General features: G+C 41.1%; 1 protein-coding gene across 1 annotated transcript; it reads left to right on the forward strand.

Moving 5' to 3' along the window:
• The first annotated feature begins 436 nt into the window (after window positions 1-436).
• Window positions 437-16,443, forward strand: LOC130702347 (ABC transporter G family member 20-like). The gene is made up of 14 exons (XM_057524023.2): window positions 437-595; window positions 3,503-3,798; window positions 10,130-10,342; window positions 10,784-11,206; window positions 11,541-11,634; window positions 12,743-13,072; window positions 13,143-13,603; window positions 13,682-13,892; window positions 14,025-14,202; window positions 14,288-14,403; window positions 14,651-14,721; window positions 14,800-14,888; window positions 14,970-15,146; window positions 15,226-16,443. Coding segments are annotated over exons 2-14 (2,673 nt in total). The 5' UTR covers window positions 437-595; window positions 3,503-3,796; the 3' UTR covers window positions 15,534-16,443.
• The last annotated feature ends 2,749 nt before the right edge of the window (window positions 16,444-19,192 follow it).

Consider the following 19,192-nt stretch of genomic DNA (forward strand, 5'->3'; position numbering starts at 1 on the left):
TCTTTTTTTTTTTTTTTTGCTTTTTACTTTTCCCGCCATTTTCATTGTATTTAAATTAAGTCAGTTATCAAAAGAACGATTCAGACAGAACTTTTGCAAAACTGAATTCCCTCCAAAAAGAGTGGCAGCACCTTTGTCAACAACGAGACTAGTGGGAAGAGTGAGAAAGAATCGAAGAGGTAGAGAACGAAAAAAAAAACAAAAGAGAGGGAAAAAAAATCCCCTGCAACCGAATTTCGTTTGCGTTCATCTGATTGGTTGGAGTCATAGCCAAGCTCCGCCCTCTGGTGGAAGAAGCGGGTGGGTGAGCCACTACGTTCCTTAACGTTGTGGTGAGAGAGGGTGTTGGAAGAAGGTGGCGAGAGGCACAGCCTAGGACGAACAGAGGGACAAGTCTAGAACTGCTAGACGGGACTGGCCTTTTTTTTTGTATTTTCTTTTTCTTTGATAAAAGGAAGACGACTGGAGTGGTAGAGTCTTAGTTGAATCGCCAAAGCCACCGAACTTACCTGTTCGCATCTGTCGTCTGGTTGTGTGTGCGCGCGCGCGTGTGCCAGTGCCTTATTCTCTCTGTGTCGTGCCGTGTCTCAATCAGGTAATGATCGTTACCCCAATCTCCACCACACATATACACACATACACACACGCTTGAAAGGCAAACAGCGACGTACCGTCTTAGTTGAGACAGAATCGCTTCTCCCAACAACTTCATCTAAACGGATTTCCCGACAGAGGAATTATTTATTATTATATTTTTATATATTCGATTCTGAAATTTGAATGCCAGTAGTTGCCATATCTTTTTCTAGATTAGAAATTGTTTTATGGAAAGACAAAAAAATCCCATGTTTGTGTTTGGCCTTTTTTCAAACATCGTGTCTCCATGTGGGGGGAGAGAGAGAAAAGTAAATTTGAGAAAAAGGGTTTCGATATTTTCTCTTTGGAGTCTTCTGCTTTCCTCTCTTTTTTTGTGAGGCTCTATAGTTGTATGGGGTTTTCGGTTTCCCAACAGCAACGATAGAATTACCCTTGATCAAAACATTTTTAGAAAGTGGCGGACTATTTTCTTCTAGCCGGATGTTTCGAGTATAACAAACGTTTGTTTCGCTATTCGTTCTTCCTTTAGCTTCTCATTTTCACTTGACGAAAAGAAGCTTCGAAATGTGTCAGCCGCCATTTTTCAAAGCCCTTCTCCCCCGCGCGTCTATTTAGAATAAATTCGAAACATTTTAGACGTATTCATTTGTGAATAAGAACGAGTTTTCAAGTGTCCAACTGGGTTGTTTCACGCGGCCACGAGTGTCGCAACCGAATCCCCCGTCACGGATGGGAGTAACCCTGTCCTCTTACGCGATACACATTCTCTCTCTCTTTGGTTGAGGTTTCTAGCGTATGTCATGTATTTTTCTTTCCCTCAAGTCTCTCTATTCGGAGGCTGTTAACCTACTTCAAAAGCTGCTTCGTAGCATTCGTTCGGGTCCCGTTTCTTCTACCATTCTTTCGCTTTCTTTCGACGAATTCAACAGGTGTGAAGGTGTAGGCTCCATTTTTGGGCGTACATTTTCATTGGCTCTGCAATGTGTGTTTAAAGCTCCAGACAAATGACGTCCATCGTCTGCTATGGGTTTTTTTTTTCAGCCAAGGCCGTCATAGTGGGGGAGATATTTGTTAAACTCTTGGGTCGCCCTTTTTTTTTTAAAGAATATTCTGCAGCATTAGTAAAACTCGTCGCGCGCATGTTAAGAATGTTTCTTGTTTTTCTTTTTTTTTGCTAATATGCCAACAAGAGAGAAAGCGGATGCATTTGGACGTAAGATAATCGGGTCACCTGTCGATTACCTTTGCAAAGGTGAGACGTTGTCGTTTAGAATTTCGAAAGGTGATCGATGTTTAAAAATGATTTTCTGAATATTTCTTTGAAATTTTGATGGGGGGGGGGGAGGTAAAATGGGTCTTTCGGGATTGGTTGGTTAATTTGGTATGTTTCGGTTTTATTTTTGTGATGGCCGAATTTCTCCTTTCGCATTGTTTCGCTCACGGCGGCTGACCGTCTTTTTTTTCTGTTGTATTCTTCGTTTTCTTGTTCACGTTTTCCTTGTGGCTAAGAGGCTTCAGTTGTATTAGCTTTTTGTGGTTGGCTTCCAGCGTGGATCTAACGCGCCGTTGTGGGGGAGATCGAGTGGTTTGAGTTTGATTAGTCGGTTTGCCGTAGATTAGCATTTCTTTTTGATTGTAAATGTGCGGCAATTTACTTTCAATTCATCCAAATGTTTTCTTTTTACTCCCCTAGATTTCTTCGTTTTTCTTTTAACGTCAAACTCTACGACGCTCTTGTTAGTAACGAAAGGCTTAAAAAAAAAAGTCAAAACACAAGAAAAATTAAAATGAGGAAAAAAAAACGCGCGTTTCACTTTCCAAACTCGTTTTCCGTGTCGTGGAGTTGAACATCTCGCCGTGTAGCGGGAATTTAATACGCATGTTTCTTTTTGGACTTCTCTCTTTCTTTTTGTTATCAAAACAGCTAACGTTTCTGGGGGGTTCTACCACTCTTTTCTCTTTCTTTTGTTAGCACGGCATGTCAAAAAAAAAAAAAAAAAGATTTTTGTTGAGGACGAGCATTGATTCGCGATCGGCTTGAGCATCCCGATCTGTTGTTTTCCCATCCGATGAAAGCAAAAATGGTAGAGATAACAAGTACAAATAACTTTCCCTTGCCTTTTTATTTTTTTTTTCCTTAGTTGAATGGCAAACTTTTATTCAGGTCGGCTTTAAAAGAAAAACTATAGGCATAGCCTTAAAAGTGAAAAGGAAAATGTGGCGCATCAGGTCGTATGTAGAGTCTGACCTGGTTCGTCCATCTGGTTAAAATTGTCTGCTTTCAAGACGTTTGAGACTCTTTGTCACAAGATAAATGGTAGGGCACCGACAGTTTTTATTCACTGACCTACCGTAAACTGTTATAGCTTATTTTTGTCCAAGTTTCGTACCCCCCCCCCCCCACCAAAGAAAAACACTATAGAAATTGTACTCATTTTGAAAAAAAGGAACGGACTCGTTTGCCACCTGGGCAAAAATTGGGGAATATATAAGAATGAAAACGAGGACATGTGTGTGACTCAGCGGTTCAGTTCATGGCCGTTTTTTTTCTTTTAAAGGGAGGCGACTAGTTACTTTTAAAGGTGCTTTCAAGCGGTCAGCACCGCCGCCATCACGCAAAAAAAGAAGACAAGGTAACGCAAAGAGAGAAGGAATAAATAAATAAAAAGGGATTCGTGTCGCGAGTGCGCATGATTTCACTCCTTCCCCTTTTTGCGCATTCAACTCACCTGGAACAAGTTTTTTTTTTCGTGCATTTTCCCTCGATTAACATCCGAGTCATGTCGGATGGGCCCACTCTCCCTTTCACGCAAGCCTGTCGGTTTTTTTTTTTTTTTTGATGTCACGATTTTTTTTTTTCAATTTGATTAATATGAAATTATTATTTTATTTTTTGATTTTATAGAACTCTTGGAATTCTTTTTGGATCTACCCACCAACGCTGCCAGTTTTGATTGCCGATTACGTTTGACGAATAGACGACAGCCATTTTTTTTTTTCGTTTTGGAGAGACCACATTTTAAACGTCCAGTGTTAATTGTTTTCACCTTTCGGACGCCAAGTGTTCGCAAATAAGGACGACGTCGAGCCGTGTCGGCGTCGCGATCAATTGGTTTGGCGGGCGGCAACCCCTTTTAAATCCTGCCCGAAAAAAACAAACAAGAGAGCGGAGAATTCCGTGCCAATTATTCTACACAAAATGTGAGTTTCGTTTTTCTTTTTCTCATTCGGCTGTTTATTAATGCGTTCTAAAGCTAAGCGTTAAAGTGATGAGGAAAATATTTAGCAACACTTACGTCGATATGGGTTTTAAAAAAACGAGGGTGTGGCTTTTCACGAATCTACTGGTCTGTTAGGTAACGTGAAAAAGAATGTTAAACGATTCGTGAAAACTATGGACGCGGATGGAAAATGAACGCAATCGAATACCTTTCGCTTTTCGTTTTCTCTCTTACACATTGAACCAATGGGTTTGTTTTTAAGGATCCACTGAGCTCCCTGCCCTTATTTTATCTATTTTCATCCACCTGTGTGAAACAAGTGCCTTTTTTTTTTCCTCTTTGGGGTTGAACCTTTTTTTTTTATGGAGGTTGGAACCTGGAACAGTTCGTCTATTTAAAAGTTTAAAAAAACATAGGCAGGCCTGGAAAATAGATTACTAGTGGCCAGGTAGAATAAGAAGGTAGTAGTACGTTGATGAAAGAGAGAAGGGGGGGGCTTGTGGCAAGTATCTGCTAACATGTAGACACGGTCACATACACAAGACACAGGTACAAGAAGAAAAAAAGCGAAAGTTTTATCTCCTTTCATTTTTTTCATTCCACTCTTCGGGCAGCTTCGAGTCTAGAATAGGTAAATAGATACATGCGGCCAATAGTAAATAAGCTTTTTCCCAATTTTTTTTTTTTTTTTTTCACTTGTCCATCTTTTCTCTTCTCTTATTTTGGGTAGACCTTCTGACGTGCACCTGGAAAAAAAATGCAGCTTTTGTAGGCTGGTTATAGCTGCCGGGCTGTGTGTGGAAGTTTGCGAGTCGAAAGTAAAAGTGGAAAATTTCTCTCTCTTTGCTTATCTTGCATCCCCCCCCCCCCCCGTCTCCTTTCGTCCTCCTACATGGTCTCAAGTTCTTAGGCTGTCGCTACAAAAAAAAACCCAGCCAACTCGTTTGACCTCAATGTTGAAATCCAGTCGGTCGGTAAACAGGTTCTTTTCTAAATTCCATGTGATTTTTTTATTTATTATTTTTTTTTGTGCGATTCCTTTTCACTTTAGATTTTTTTTAAAATGTAGGTCTGTTTTGGGCGAAGATAATAATCACAATGGCAATATCAGATTAGAATCTAATGTGGAAGTTGGTAAGAGAGCGTTCCGGAAACGGAATGATTCACTGGGCACTTGTCTCATATTTGGTCGTTCATTCGTGTCACGTAGCCCCAATTTTTTTTTCTGTTTTATTAGTTTTGCCTTGGCGTATTTTTAAAAAAAAAAGTATGTGAAAATAGTTGGCCGCCCTTATATGGCGACGCATAGATGAACGAAATGGCACGCGTGTTGTAAGCGGTACCCATAAGCGTTGCGTCCGAACGAGCGATTCAAGGCCCAATGGAAAGCACACATTCGCTGTCTCAAGCTCCGGCTTTGGTCAAAATTTAAGCTCTTTATTTATTTTTTTTTCCGTTTCTTTTTTCACAAAAGGAGAGCCAAGTTGGTCATCAAAGTAGGGCAAGACTCTCCTAGCGGGCAGAAAACAATCGAAAGACGTGTTTCTCTCGGTCGGGTACGTCTCTAGGCAGACTTTTTTTTAAAACGAATCTCATTTAGCCCTTTTTGTTGCTTTGTGTAAGTACGCAAATAAAATGATGACGTCTCAGGCAAATATGGCGTACGGACTGGCGGGGAATTTGAATATTATGATCCGTCAGGGCTCTTGATCTCTCGTGTAGCGCACCGTTTATTTTCCCTTTTGTCTGGAGACGGTAGAGAGAGGCTAATTTAACAGAACGGCTGGCCTTGCAAGTTGTTCTAGTCATGGGCATCTCGTTGTTTCTTTTTTTAATTGTCGAATGAGGTTTTCTTTTTTCTTGTGCTAATCTTTGAAGAAAAAAAAAGTACTTTTGAACGATTTCTGTGTATGTGGAAGACGTGAGCGCCGTCGTGACGCATGAATCTCGTTTTGCGGTTAATGTGTACGCGCGTTAATGAGCAACAACAAACCCAAACAAGGATAACAAAAGAAAAAACAAATTCTAATAGCTTGTTCCGGTTGGGGTTTTCTTTTTTTTTTTTGTTTTCAAAATTCAGGGAATTTCGTTGAATCGTATCGTAATAGGAGCAGTCAACTGGCAAAATGTGCAATCGGTTGCAATACGGGGTACGGCACACGGAATTAATTCTATATCGCAATGTGTGTTTCAGACGGTAAGAACAGGACACGCGTCCCAGAGCACCCCGTCGTTTTGAGGAGGAGGGGGGATTTTGGAAAGTCGATAAAAGTAAAAACCGTAACCTATAGCTATTGGCGATATTGTGTGTGCGTGCATAGCGCGTGTTCTCCTTCTCTCACTCTCTCACAGGGACCTTTTTTGTTGTTTTGCCATACATTGCGGATTTTTTTGGTCTCTTTTCTGTATCCGGGGACGATGTAACCGAGCGAAACGAAACCGGACCTAAGCACTAGTGACCGTCACGTTAGGAGAATGTTCACCGCTTACGTGTCCTCCCTTTTTCTTTTGTGAGTGGCTTTTTTTGTGGTTTGATTCACAATCGACGGCGATTGTGTTTGGCCAAACAATCCGGCCATTCATTGATCAGTAGTTGAGAGGAAACGGTCGTTTGGTTTTGGCGCTTTTCGAATTATTTGATCCGTTCGATTACGGTAAGATTTTTTATTTTATTTTTCACGTGCGTGTTTTTGCCAACATGTTGCGCATATTTTGTTTCTGATTTTTTTCTTTTTACCGTGCCACGAGTTTGGCCAGTTCATGGGGATCACGCGCTTTCACGTCATCGCCATCTCCTCGAGGGCCTCGTGCTGCTAACTGTATTGTGCAAAACAACATAGAAAACGGGACCAGTGACGTCAATACGATGACGTCAAACAGTGGGGAGGGTTAGCGATCGGCCATTGACGGTTGGAACCGTTGTAACCTATTGCCTTAGTTGCGACATCGTAATTGCTAGCCAATAGAAAATGCGGTAATGGCGACTTGGCAAAAGCGGGCCAAAGAGAAAATGGTTTGTGTTTTACCTGCATTTTTTGTTTTGAAAGAATAGGGACGTTGCGGATAACACATGTCTAGTACGATCTAATCAGACTAGGGTTTGTGTTTCGGCAGATAGTTCGTAGACATTGGTAGAAAAAAGAAAAAGAAATAGGGTTACGTGAAATTGGTTGAGCCGGCGGTTTTGCCGATGGTACACCTGGTCGCGAAAGTTTACCGCGTCTACATTGTTTTAATGACTAGTTTTCTCTTCTTTTGCATCCCTATTTTTTTTTTTGTTTTGTTATTTTGTATTTTAAAATGCCGAAATGCTGTTGGCTATCGTCTTTTAAGTGTTACGGTCATTGTGGATTCGTACTGTGTAATGAGACTTTGTAATGCGTTTGAAAAGAAAGGCTTGGAGAGGTTGACTTTGAAAGATTGGACTCGCCTTTAAAAGGCCTACACATTACACGAGCCTAGAGCGCAAAAGATGCGCACCAAGTCGCTCGAAATTCAAAAATTCCCGTTTCTTATCTATCCCGGATGGATCGAATGAATTCGAGATTCTTTCCAAGAAAAGCGAGCGAAATGATTCAAAAGCGAAGCGACGAGCCTCTGGGTCTTTTATCTACTTCATTCATGGATAGCCTTCTTTTGTTATTTCCTTTATTCCTATGGTTGAAAAATTTTGAAAATCATGTTGAATTCGTTTCTCCTATTGATTCGGTGTTCAGTTGCCCATCGGCAATCTTTCAAACATTTTTCGTGCGTGTTTTTGGTGTGTGTGTGTTAATATTCTGAGCCAGCGTCAGATCGTCTAGCGATGGCTGGAGGTGGTTGTCCCAGTCTCTTGTTTCCTTTTGGAATGTTATAAAAAAAAAAAAAATTTAGCCAAGAAAAAAAAGATTTTTTTTTTAGAAATGCATTTTTTGGTCGTAGCGTTTCGAACCTCTTTAAAATGGACGTCCGTTTTCCTCCTTATTTTTGGGACGTTCGTTTTTGTTAAGTGTTTCATATTTTTCCAATCTATTTTAAAACGAACAGGTCTGGTAAATTGTGACCTCTGGGCTTTTTCTGGCCGGATTTAGTAACTCAATCAGCGCAGAAAATGGGACAAACGAATTGAACGAAGAAATTAACTAATTTATGGATATTGTGTTCCCGAAATGGCGACATCTAGTAACGTTGGTGTATAAATAGAAGAACAGAACGAAAGGCAGACTTGCTTTTCTTGTTTAACATTTGAAAAGAAAAAAGTTGAAAAGCCCTGGCGCGCAATGTTTGGAATTCCAAATTGAGCCTGGCCAGAATGTGAAAGACCTTGGGCCGCGTCCGATCATCACGAAGTTCATCACGATGAGAGATCCCTTCTTTCCCATCTACCTAGACACCAGTTTCTTTCTTCTTCCCTGTTTTTTTTTTTTTTTATCTCTTCAGTCTCTTTTGTTATCAAGTGATCATCCTCTAACCTTGACCAATCAGTAGGCATCGTCGCATTTATTATCAAGTTTCTTTTTTTTTTTTTTTTTTTTGATTAGTTTATAACCAAAGTACATTTTCCCCCTCTCATTCATCCGATGAGATTTCTTGATTTGCTTGAAAGAATATCGTGGAATTTATTTTGTTTTCACGCAATCGCTTTCTTTTCTCCGGTTATGCTGCCGTCAAAGATTAAAAATCTATTTCGATCTATTTATCGATTTTTACCCGATTCTCTTAAACCCGCTCACAAATCCAGATTAACGGCTTTGCGTGTGGCTCCGCAAGTTTGCCCTCGTGACTCACGATCGTCAGGTCGTTAACATCAAACGCTCGGGTTAACAACGACGAGCTGTTGTTTCTCGAAACTCGTATTCACGAGTCAGTTGGCCAGTTATTTTCCGAACAAAAAGAGGAGGAAAATGAACTTGCGATCGGTTTGATGATTAACGATGTTATCCAACAGATCTGCTAATTCGCCCGGAGGGCACGTTCGCGCACTGTGCCTTTCAGTGGTGGTGGTGGGGAATGGTTAACACTAGAAAAGAACAAAATATACACACACTCAGACACACCTCGCTTGTGAATGAAATGGTAATGCCGACTTTGAATGAAATGAAAGACCCTACGGCGATTTCCTCTTTTTTTTTTCTAGAGTCTTCTTTTCGACTCTAGAAGAACTTTATAGCCAAAAGGGAAAAAAAATGGAAGGAGGAGAGGAAAATAACCGTAGTCTTAACAGGTGCCTTTTTTTGGCGTTCTTCTGAATTTTTTAAAAATGTTTTTTGAGCTATTCGTCTCGCCTTTTTAAAATTTTCCGCAAATATTTGAAAGTGACGAGGTGGGAATTTCCGCAATTGTTTTTGTTTTATCTGTTTGATGCGCACAAAGCACTTTTTTTTTTTTTTTTTTTACAAATGTCGGTGAACCTGCCACCTTTCTCTCGCAATCGTACAAACTACTAACACAGCCAAACTTGTGCAAGTTCAACATCCGACCATACGTGACGTCACATCCGGCCAACTTTTCTCTTGGTAAAGAAGACGGAATTCTTTTCTCGCGCTGCAATATGAATACAAAAAACAAAAGTGGGGGCATGACATCATTGCATCGTTTTCCTGGCGCATCTTTTCATGTTTTTGTACCAAACAAATTCAAATCATCGAAATTTTAGTTGTTTTAAACATTTTAATTTTTTTACCTTGACAGTAGTCATCAGCATAGGCTGTCAACAATCCTCTTTTCTGCCTCTCCTTTATATTCTTATTTTTTCTTTTTTTTTCCTTCCCTTATCTCCCGGGCTTGTGTCTAGCGCGTTTTGGAAGTTGGCTGTGAAATCGGACTCGCCTCTTTTTTTTTTCTTGTGTGTTTTTAACTTGGGGGTTATGGCCGTATAAGCCTCTATTTTTTCTTCTTTGTCGAGTTTTGAGGCCAAGGTTGAAGCCGAAGGAGGGGCCAGGCCTCTCTCTCCTTCACTAAAATCCTAACCCCAACCACCTGAGCTTTGCTATGTAAGTCCGAACGGAGCCTGCCATCAGGCGACAGGTTCACGCTCTTTTCGCTCGTCCATCTGGCTTTTTTTTTTTTTTTTTTTTGAAATAAGACAACCCAAATCTATTCCCAATCAACGCCGAAGGGACTTGTGGCTTTCTTGCTTTTTTTTTTTTTTAACCGGCCAGTCGTCTGGCGCGTCTGGTCCAGTACGTTTGTGTTTGCAAGTGCAACGCGCAGCTCCGACCGACATTTGTTGACAAACATCAAATGTATTTTCTTTATGTGTGTGTGTGTGTGTCACGAAGTTGATAATCTTATGAATAATTGAAATTTGGAACCTGTTTTTCTGTGTGTAGGATGTCTGAAGACATGATGAACGGCGTCGGAGCACCGAAGACGTCCGCACCGCCATCGCCTCCCATTCACCGCAACGGCGCCGATAATGAAGCGGGCAATGCCGGCATCACAGAAGCCATTTTTGTTCGCAATGCGTGCAAGAGTTACGGCGTCGGTAAACGCCGATCGACCGTCTTGCGCGGACTCGATATGAACGTCAAAAAGGGAACCATGTAAGTTTAATATTTAAAAAAATATATTTTAACTGCGTCTTCTGATAGGGAAGGGCATAGTGTTTTCGGGCTGGAACGCTAAAAAGATGTCGCTTCGTTTGCTTTGTCCTTAATTTTTATTTATTTTTTTTTCGTCTAAAATAAAGCGGGATTTAATCACATCGAGCGAAACTGCTCGTCGGCGATTTCCTTTTCCTTATTACGAATCAGAAGAGAATAGTTTGAGACGAATGAGGGATTCGCTTCATTATCATACCGTTAATGGTGTGGTGTACAGGACATAGAGGGAAAAAAAAAGGGGGTCGACGTGATTTATGTTTATGGTCGTTGGCCGGCGATGGTATCGTTTCCCAACTTGTTAAAGTCGGGACTTTTTTCTTTTCGTCTGGAATTCTATGGATTTTTATTTATTAATTAATTAATTTATTTTTTTGCATACAGATACGGATTGCTTGGAGCTAGCGGTTGCGGCAAAACCACCCTGCTGAGCTGCATCGTCGGCCGACGCAGTTTAGACAGCGGAGAGGTGCTCGTTTTTGGGGGCGAGCCCGGCTCAATCGAAAGTGGCATCCCCGGCCCGCGCGTCGGTTACATGCCGCAAGAACTTGCCTTGTACGGCGAGTTTACCATCAAGGAGACGCTCGAGTACTTTGGCCGCATCTACAAATTGCCGGCGGCTTTCGTCAAATCGCAGATGGACTTCCTCTTTAACCTGCTGGACCTGCCGCCGGCCCACCGTTTCGTCAAGACGCTGAGTGGCGGCCAGCAACGGCGCGTCTCGTTCGCCGTCGCCCTCTTCCACGAGCCCGAGCTGCTCATCTTGGACGAACCGACAGTTGGTGTCGATCCGCTATTAAGACAAAGGTTTGTGCAACCTCCTTTGACAGCTTGTCTCTTTATGCAAATAGTGGATGGCTTGTTGCCAAATTGTTTATGACCGCACGATGGTTGACGTAAAACGAGACGGTACAAAATGGGGACTGTTTAAAAGGAAAGAGATAAACAAAACCCTATCTGAAGTGGACATCCCGTCAGCCCTCTAGCTATAGAGAACTCTGTTGGCTTGTTTCTCGCCGAAATAATGTGCCACTTTTGGCCGCTTTGTTTTATTCACACTGGACATTTTGCTATTTGTTTTTTTTTTTACGTATGGGATGAGATCTTCATTTTTATTTCTTTTTGTAACATGTTTTTGCAGCATCTGGAACCACTTGGTCCGTCTGAGCACCGACCACGGCCGGACGGTCATCATCACCACCCATTATATTGAAGAAGCCCGACAGGCTAGCACGGTAAGTGCCAAAAACAATCCGAAATCAGACATTTTTTTTTGGGGGGGGGGGGAATAAAAAAAAAAAAAAAAACCTTTGACTCTATAGAAAACGTTGTCTGTGGCCTTCTGCCATCACTTTCAACTTTCTCGAACTGTGCCATAAATCAAAGTGTTATTTTCTCGATGACTGGCTCTTCCTTTGGTCATTATCCTCCACCCACAGCTGCGATGTCTGTGCGCTTAGTTTGCCTAACCTCCCACCGATCCATCTACCTAAACCAAACATGGGTGGGACACCATCATAAATTCCGACAATCTTTAGCGGTTTGAAATGCGCGCGCTCTCTCTCTCTCTGCGTGATGTCTAAAAGAAAGGGGGTAGTTTTGTTTGCAAATATAGTCAAGGTTTTTTTTTTTTGTTTTTTGAACGAGCCGCCAAATGTTTGAGAACAGAGTCACGTGGTTTACGGAGACATTTGTTTTATTCAGCTGAACGCGGGACCATTTAAACGAAGGAAGGCCACGACGTTAAGGCCATTTGATGCGGGTGTCCGACTTTTCTTACCTTGACACGGGGTCCGGTTAAATCTTCTAGAAGTTTCCTAGAATTTTTTTTTTTGTGTGTCTCCTTTGAACTCGTAGCTTTTGAACATAACGATGCGCTAACCCCCTCAACAATAAATGGGGGTAAAAGCGACGCATTGTGAAATGTAGAAAAGGGTTCTTGTGTGGGCCTAACTTTGATCTAGAACGCGTGATAAACTTTAATGAAAAAAAATTTTAAAGAGAAAAAAGAGGCATGAAAGCGTTTTTCTTTAAAAAAAAAAAAAAAACCTGTCGTTATGTGTCGGCTTGTACATCGCCCGACGGGCGTCATCTGGAGGCGATGAGTGTCTTTTTTGTGGTTAGGTTCGTTGAACTCGTTTGATTTTTCGTTCCCTGTTACCGTCTCATTGTTTCAAACAGAACTGTCTAGGACCTGGTCTAGCTCCATTTCTCATTGGATAGCCTTTCATAACTTTGCGCAGCTGCTATGTAGAAAGAACAACACAAACTGGAACGCGATAGCGTATCTAGGCTTTAGCGATTCTAACAATCATTTTTTTTTTTTTTCGGGATTGTTTCTAGATTGGACTGATGCGTTCGGGTCACTTGCTCGCTGAAGAGTCTCCACATAACCTGCTTTCCCTTCACGGACTGGGCACGCTCGAGGATGTCTTTCTCAAGCTGTGCATGAAGGATGGCGTCGTCAAGCACGGCACGGATCCAGTGGTTGCCACCATTACGGGCGGCAAGAGCGGCTATCCCGCCATGTCGCAAGACATGGAGGGTCACGACAATCCCGCCTACGTTCAGACGTACAACAATGTGGATGCCATCACGGCAGACATTGATCACCAGCATCATGACAACCGAGATGAAGAAGAGGATCACAAAGCTCTCGCTCAACTCTCGATCGTAAATCTGCCGGCATCTTTAAATATTCAAATTTATGAGTAAAACAAAAAAAAAAAACTAAAAATTCTAGATTCCTATGGGCGTCCAGTACTGGAAGAACACCAAATCCATCCTACCCGTAGCCGACGAGGATGGCATTGTTGGACTGACTTTCAGCCCGTCTGGCGACAGCATGATTCACGCTTACAGCAACAAGGCGGCCAATCAGCAGCACATTAACCAGATGAACGCGTTCAACAATGAGAATCAAGGTAACGACGATTCACCTGCCGCCACCTTCGACACGAAGGAGGGTCTCTTCAACCTGAAGCACGGTGGAAGCAGTACCAATGGCAGCGGTTCCAGCACGGCCAGCTGCAGCAGCTCCAGCAGTAACGCGGGCGACACTAGCAGCAGTTGCGGTAGCACGGCGGCCAGCAGCCGGGCTGTGGGCAAGCGCCGCAGCGGCACATTTAAATTGGCCATTCCATCGTGGCATCGCAGCTCCGCTCTCATCCGCAAGAATTTCATGCAGACCTTCCGCAACATTGGGTATGACGTTATTCATTTTATATTTTCATTTTTTGTACATAGTTTGATTGAATTGTTTAATTTTTTTTTTTTTTGCAGAATGTTTTTGTTCATTTTCCTTTTGCCCGCCGCCCAAGCGATTCTCTTTTGTTTGGCTATTGGTCGCGATCCTACCTTCCTCAAAATGGCTGTTGTCAACGATGAACTGGATCCGAGTCAGGGTCGTATCTGCAACTATACGACAGACTGCACTTATTCCATGTTCAGTTGCCGCTACCTTCGATTCGTGGACAATACGACGATAGTCCAGGTATGAAACTTTCTCTTTTTATTTATTTTTTTTTTGTATTCTTGAAACAAGATGGCCTCGATTAAGGCCACACACACTCACACGGGACAATGAAGCTTTTAACTAACCGTCCGCATTTTTTTGTTTGGGAAGGTTCCATTCAAAAGTTTATCGGACGCTATGGACGCAACGAAACGAGGCGAAGTGTGGGGCGTGGTCCACTTTGGACAAAATTTTACGGATGAATTGGTGGTCCGCCAAGCGGATGGCAATCATGCGGACAACGAGACGATCCTCGCCAGTCGTATAGCCATCACCCTCGATTGGTCCAGTGCGTAACATTGATATGTCGTTTCGCATTTTGCATGGATTGTTTTTTTTTTGTTTTTTAACTGTTTATATGTTTGTAATGACAGACCAGCAGATTTCGCTGACTCTGCAACGGCGCCTCATCGAAGCCTTTGAAGACTTCAGCAAAGACATTTTGAAGGCTTGCTCTTACGAACCAGCGGCGGCCAGCATCCCCGTCACGGTAAATAGATTTTCGAAAGTAGGCCTATTTTGAGATGCAAAAAAAAAAAAAAAGAAAAAAGAAATAAGCTTGTGAACATTTGGATTGATTTGTTGTGTGTCGATTGCCTGGAAAGCTAGTGAGCCATTGAAAGCTCCAACCGCCGATGCGAAAATTTATTCATTTTAATAACGCCAATTTTTGTTTTCTTTTGTTTTTCTCCTTTTTTTTGTGGGAATTCTTTGTGTTTTATCCAATCGACTTTCAGTTTTTGGATCCAATCTACGGTGAAAAGAAACCATCCTTCACAGAGTTTATGGCGCCAGGCATTATTCTAACGTAAGTTGCTCCTTTTCTTTTTCGAATCTCCACCATGTTAGAAGTTTTGATTATTGGTTCATTATCTGGTTTTTTTAGAATTGTCTACTTTATTGCCGTAGCCCTGACAGCTGCCGTCTTCATCAACGAGCGAAAGTCGGGCCTCCTCGACCGTAGCATAGTGGCCGGTATATATATAAGCTGCTTTTATTTCTTTTTTTTTTTTTTCAACGACCTGAATCACATGCAAAAATTTTACCGTTTCGCAGGTGTTCAAATGACTGAAATCATGTTGGCTCATTTGGTCAATCAATTCACTGTCCTCATCGGTCAGACGGCGCTCGTCTTCTTGTTTATGCTTCTCGTTTTCAACATTGCCTGCCACGGCAGCTTGGCTCTGGCCGTCTTCATCACTCTGCTTCAGGGTTTGTGCGGCATGTCTTACGGTAATGAACCAAAACAATATTTCCAACAATTCACCTGACCGAGATAGAAATTGAAATTGTTTGGGTGCTGTGTTTTTAGGTCTGGTGGTGTCGACTCTGTGCGACGAAGAGACCAGCGCCATCCATCTCTCGTTGGGCAGTTTCTACCCGAACCTGTTGCTCAGCGGTGTGCTGTGGCCCATGGAGGGCATGCCCGTCTACTTGCGTTACGTCTCCTATTTTCTACCGCAGACGTACGCCGTCGAGTCGTTGAGGAACGTCTTCGGCCGAGGTTGGGGCATCGAAAGGCCCGAGGTCTACTTCGGCATTGTGATCAGCTTTAGCTGGATTTTTGCCCTCTTGGCTTTGAGTCTCATCGTCGTGCGCATTCGCAAGTACACGGGTTAGAAGTCTAGCGCAGAGAAAGAGGCCCAGGACACGACGCTATTTTAGAGAAACGTCGTATTTTGTATCATTGCAGACGAGAGAAGAATCATTCATCTTTTATTAGGTTTTTTAATGGCGGACAAATTTGAATCCTTTTCTCGTTCCCGGGTTATTTTTTTTTTTAACTAATTTTTCGATTTATCGACATTTAAAAAAAAGAAATCGCAAAATAATTTTACCTAAAAAAAAAAAATAAAATTTCTATTTGTTTTGAATGTTTGTTTTGGAAGGAGACAGTGATTGTGTGTGTGAGTGTGTATTAGACCCGCGTATTTTGTTCAGCTTGTCGAAATTGTGTGCTCAAGAGACGCATCTGATATCATCGTCCAATTCCCAACCATCCAACGATTAGAAATCGACCTTTTTTTAATTTAAAAAGAAGTTAGCGAACGAAAAATGTTTCAATTGACACCGTTGCCTTTTTTCATCATTTTTTTTTTTTGGATCGAATTATTTGTGACAGTTCCCATTTTCGCATCACGTGACTTCTTGTACATCCCCTTAGACCGTCTCTTTTAATTATCGATTTCCCTCTTAAAAAAAAAAAAATTCCATGAAAAGAAAAGCAAACAATTGTGTGGTTCATTGCCACTCGTTCACGTTACGTGGGCGAGCTTGCGGCTTTTGTGTATGTATGCGTAGTGTTATTTCTATTTTTATATAAATATGCAGGATGTGTTCTTTAAAAAAAAAACGTTCGATTTGACAATTATCTTATTCAATGCGTTAGGTCAATGCGATTCTCGTCCTCTCTCGATTGATTTCGTTAGATTTAAATTTTTGACAAGTCCTCGCTCCCAATATTTGGATTTTTTTTTTTACCCCATTGCTCTTTGATATCGTTTTTTAAAATAAATTTAAAATCATAGTATTGCGTGCCTGTCGCTCGTATGTCAATGACCTATTTTTATTTATGTTCTTTTTTTTTTTTTTTTTTTTTTTTTTTTATATACCCATTTATGTACGTGTGGTTGTCTGTGGGTTGCGTGAATTGAATTGAGTTTGCAAGCGAATTTTCTTTTTGGTTTCAAAGCGACGTTTAAAAAACTTAAAATTCATTTTTTCGGGGGTTGTTTTCTTACATTCTTTTTTTTTTTTTAGAACGTGGCTCATTTTCATCACAAATATACGCGCTAAAAAAATAAAAGGGAATGGTTGTCCACATCACTTTTGCTAAGTTTAAAAAAATCTATGAAAATCTGATTCGATTTTGTAGCGTTTATCATTTCATCATTTGCTCAAATCGTCGCTTTTTTTTTTTCAGAAGAAAACTGATTTGATTGAATTTGTTTTGCTTCCAATTCAGTTCAACAAATTTCCCTTCCTGCTGTTTCTTCCTCACTTTTTTCGAATTTTTTTTTTTATGATGCAAAATGCCAATTCAGATGTGCTACATTATAAAAAAAAGTATGTCGTGCGAAAAAAGATTGTAATACATGACCCCCGCCCCTCAATCGACTCTTGAATAAAAAAAATTGTTCATCTCGTATGTTTTCTATGTGTGTTTTCATTCGTTCGGTTTTTTTCTTTTACATTGCAATTAAAAGTCCCTTGTTTTCTCTTTATGTGTGCTGAAGTGCTCGCCAATTCTAGGCTATACTGATTTCTGTAGCGCTTTAAACCGGAGTCCTCCTTTTTTTTTTTTTTTTTTTGTTTTTGTAAATAAGAAAAAAAAAACAACTGGAAATAGCAACGTACTCAGCCCTTAGGCGGCCGGCGAAAGCGTGACCGTCAAGGCCGCGTTCAGCCTTAAATGGAATGAAAATGTTTTGTGTAATGTCTGTATTCATATGCATACGAAGCGGGAAGAACGTACGAGTGGATGCATTTCTACGCATCAGGCCTTTAAAAGAAAAATTCCATTAGGAGAGAGTTTTTTGGTGGGGGGCTTTTTTTTTCTTTGATGTTTTTTGGTTATGCGTCAACGTGAAACTACGCGTTAGGAGATGGGGAAGTGAGCGAGAAGTTTCTGGTTTTCTGCTCAGCGATTTCTCGTTTGTCTCTCGTCACAAACTGTCGTTGGAAAATCAGACTACCCGAGCAAGGACATGATTTCTTTTGTTTGTTTTTTCGTAGATGAGGGTAGTTTTCTCCACGAGAAACCGGATCTATAAGATAAAAAAAAAGGAAATCGATGATAGCGGTCTATATACAGCCCCAAATCATTTGGAATGCCTCCAGGCATTCCCACTACCTAGTTTTTATCAACGATGTGTGTAATACTCTATTTGGTACACTTGCACCGGGGTAACTACCTGCTAGGATTTTTTTTTTTTTTATTTTGCGTTCTTTTCTTTATGTTTGTGAAGGACGACGAGTTGTTTTCACGTCCTTTTTTCCCTTTGCCGTTTAGTTCCAAAAATACCCAGGTTTTGTTGTGCCAGTAAAAAACGGAACTGGGTTGTTGCTGAAAAATAAAAACAAACGAGGAACTTGTTTTTCTGGTTGTGTAAAACAAGTTCTAGACGAGTAGCACTGCCAATATTCATTGGCGTAATTGATAACACCGTTATCAAACTGCTACTTTCACGAAGATATCCACCTGTTTAGAAATGTCCTTACTCAATGGAATGAGATGATTATTAGCTAATCGAGCCAACTTATCATTCACAAACTTTTCGTCAATGAAAACAAAAGAACTGGCTCCATTTTACGTTTAACTCAACAAAATGCAGCATCAAGATTTAATATGAAGCAAAACTATTCGCTTCTGAAAACATAAAATCCTAATTTATTATACGATCAGAGTTTTAAGCCAAGTGTGCAGATGTGATTAGTCGGCCTTTTACGATGATTTGGGTGGACGATTGAAAGCCAGCTTGGTTGTGATGTGTCAGCAAAGAAAGGATAGCATAACAGATGTGTAATATAAAATGTGGGTACAGATTTCGCGTCCACATGACACACGTATGCAAAAATAAAATTTTTGCCCAGTTTCTCTATTCGTGACGGCAGCTGGACTGCGGTGTTGTGCAACTGGAAAACGGAACTTTGACGTAACAAAATAAAGGCTACTGAGAAAGCTGCCAAGTGTATACAGGTTTTGCACATGACCGCGAATAACACCACCATCTTTTCACTTTCCATTCGAAAAAGGCCTCGTCCATAAGGGAATTTCTCTCAATTTGCCATTAGGGCTTTTATTATTTTGCATATGAAATCGACAATTTTATTTGTCTGTTTAAAATGAGTGACTTTCTTTTTTTTTTTTTTGTGAAACAAAATTTCCCTTGAATAGCAAATCAGACTAGAATGGTAACTCTAATGAGTCTCCTATGCAAAAGCTATCGTCCTCGATGGTTAGACAGCGATGAAGGCGAACGATATTAACACAGCTGACGAAGCATTGTACCAAATCTAAAACTAGGTTTGCTTTACGGTTCTTGTCCAGCTCGTTTCACGTATCAATTGCCTTAATGTCGGTGGAATATGTGCACATTCAGGGCTGTAATGACCGTTATATTTCTTTCAGTTTGATGAACGGGATCGACACAAGGACAGCTAAACCAAGACACGAGTTTAAGTTTCTTTGTTCTTGTTTTTGTGTGTCTTGGGTTGTCTTCTTGTAGCATGACGATTGTTGTGTGTACTTTTCAAACTGTAAACAAAAATTGCGAACA

Source organism: Daphnia carinata, chromosome 6 (assembly GCF_022539665.2).
Source record: "Daphnia carinata strain CSIRO-1 chromosome 6, CSIRO_AGI_Dcar_HiC_V3, whole genome shotgun sequence".
Lineage (NCBI taxonomy): Eukaryota > Metazoa > Arthropoda > Branchiopoda > Diplostraca > Daphniidae > Daphnia > Daphnia carinata.

Excerpts from the sequence above, each read along its gene's own strand:
- LOC130702347 (XM_057524023.2), top strand. Across the intron at positions 11,635-12,742 it reads AAGCCCGACAGGCTAGCACG|ATTGGACTGATGCGTTCGGG; the intron begins GTAAGTGCCAAA and ends GATTGTTTCTAG. Across the intron at positions 13,604-13,681 it reads CAGACCTTCCGCAACATTGG|AATGTTTTTGTTCATTTTCC; the intron begins GTATGACGTTAT and ends TTTTTTTTGCAG.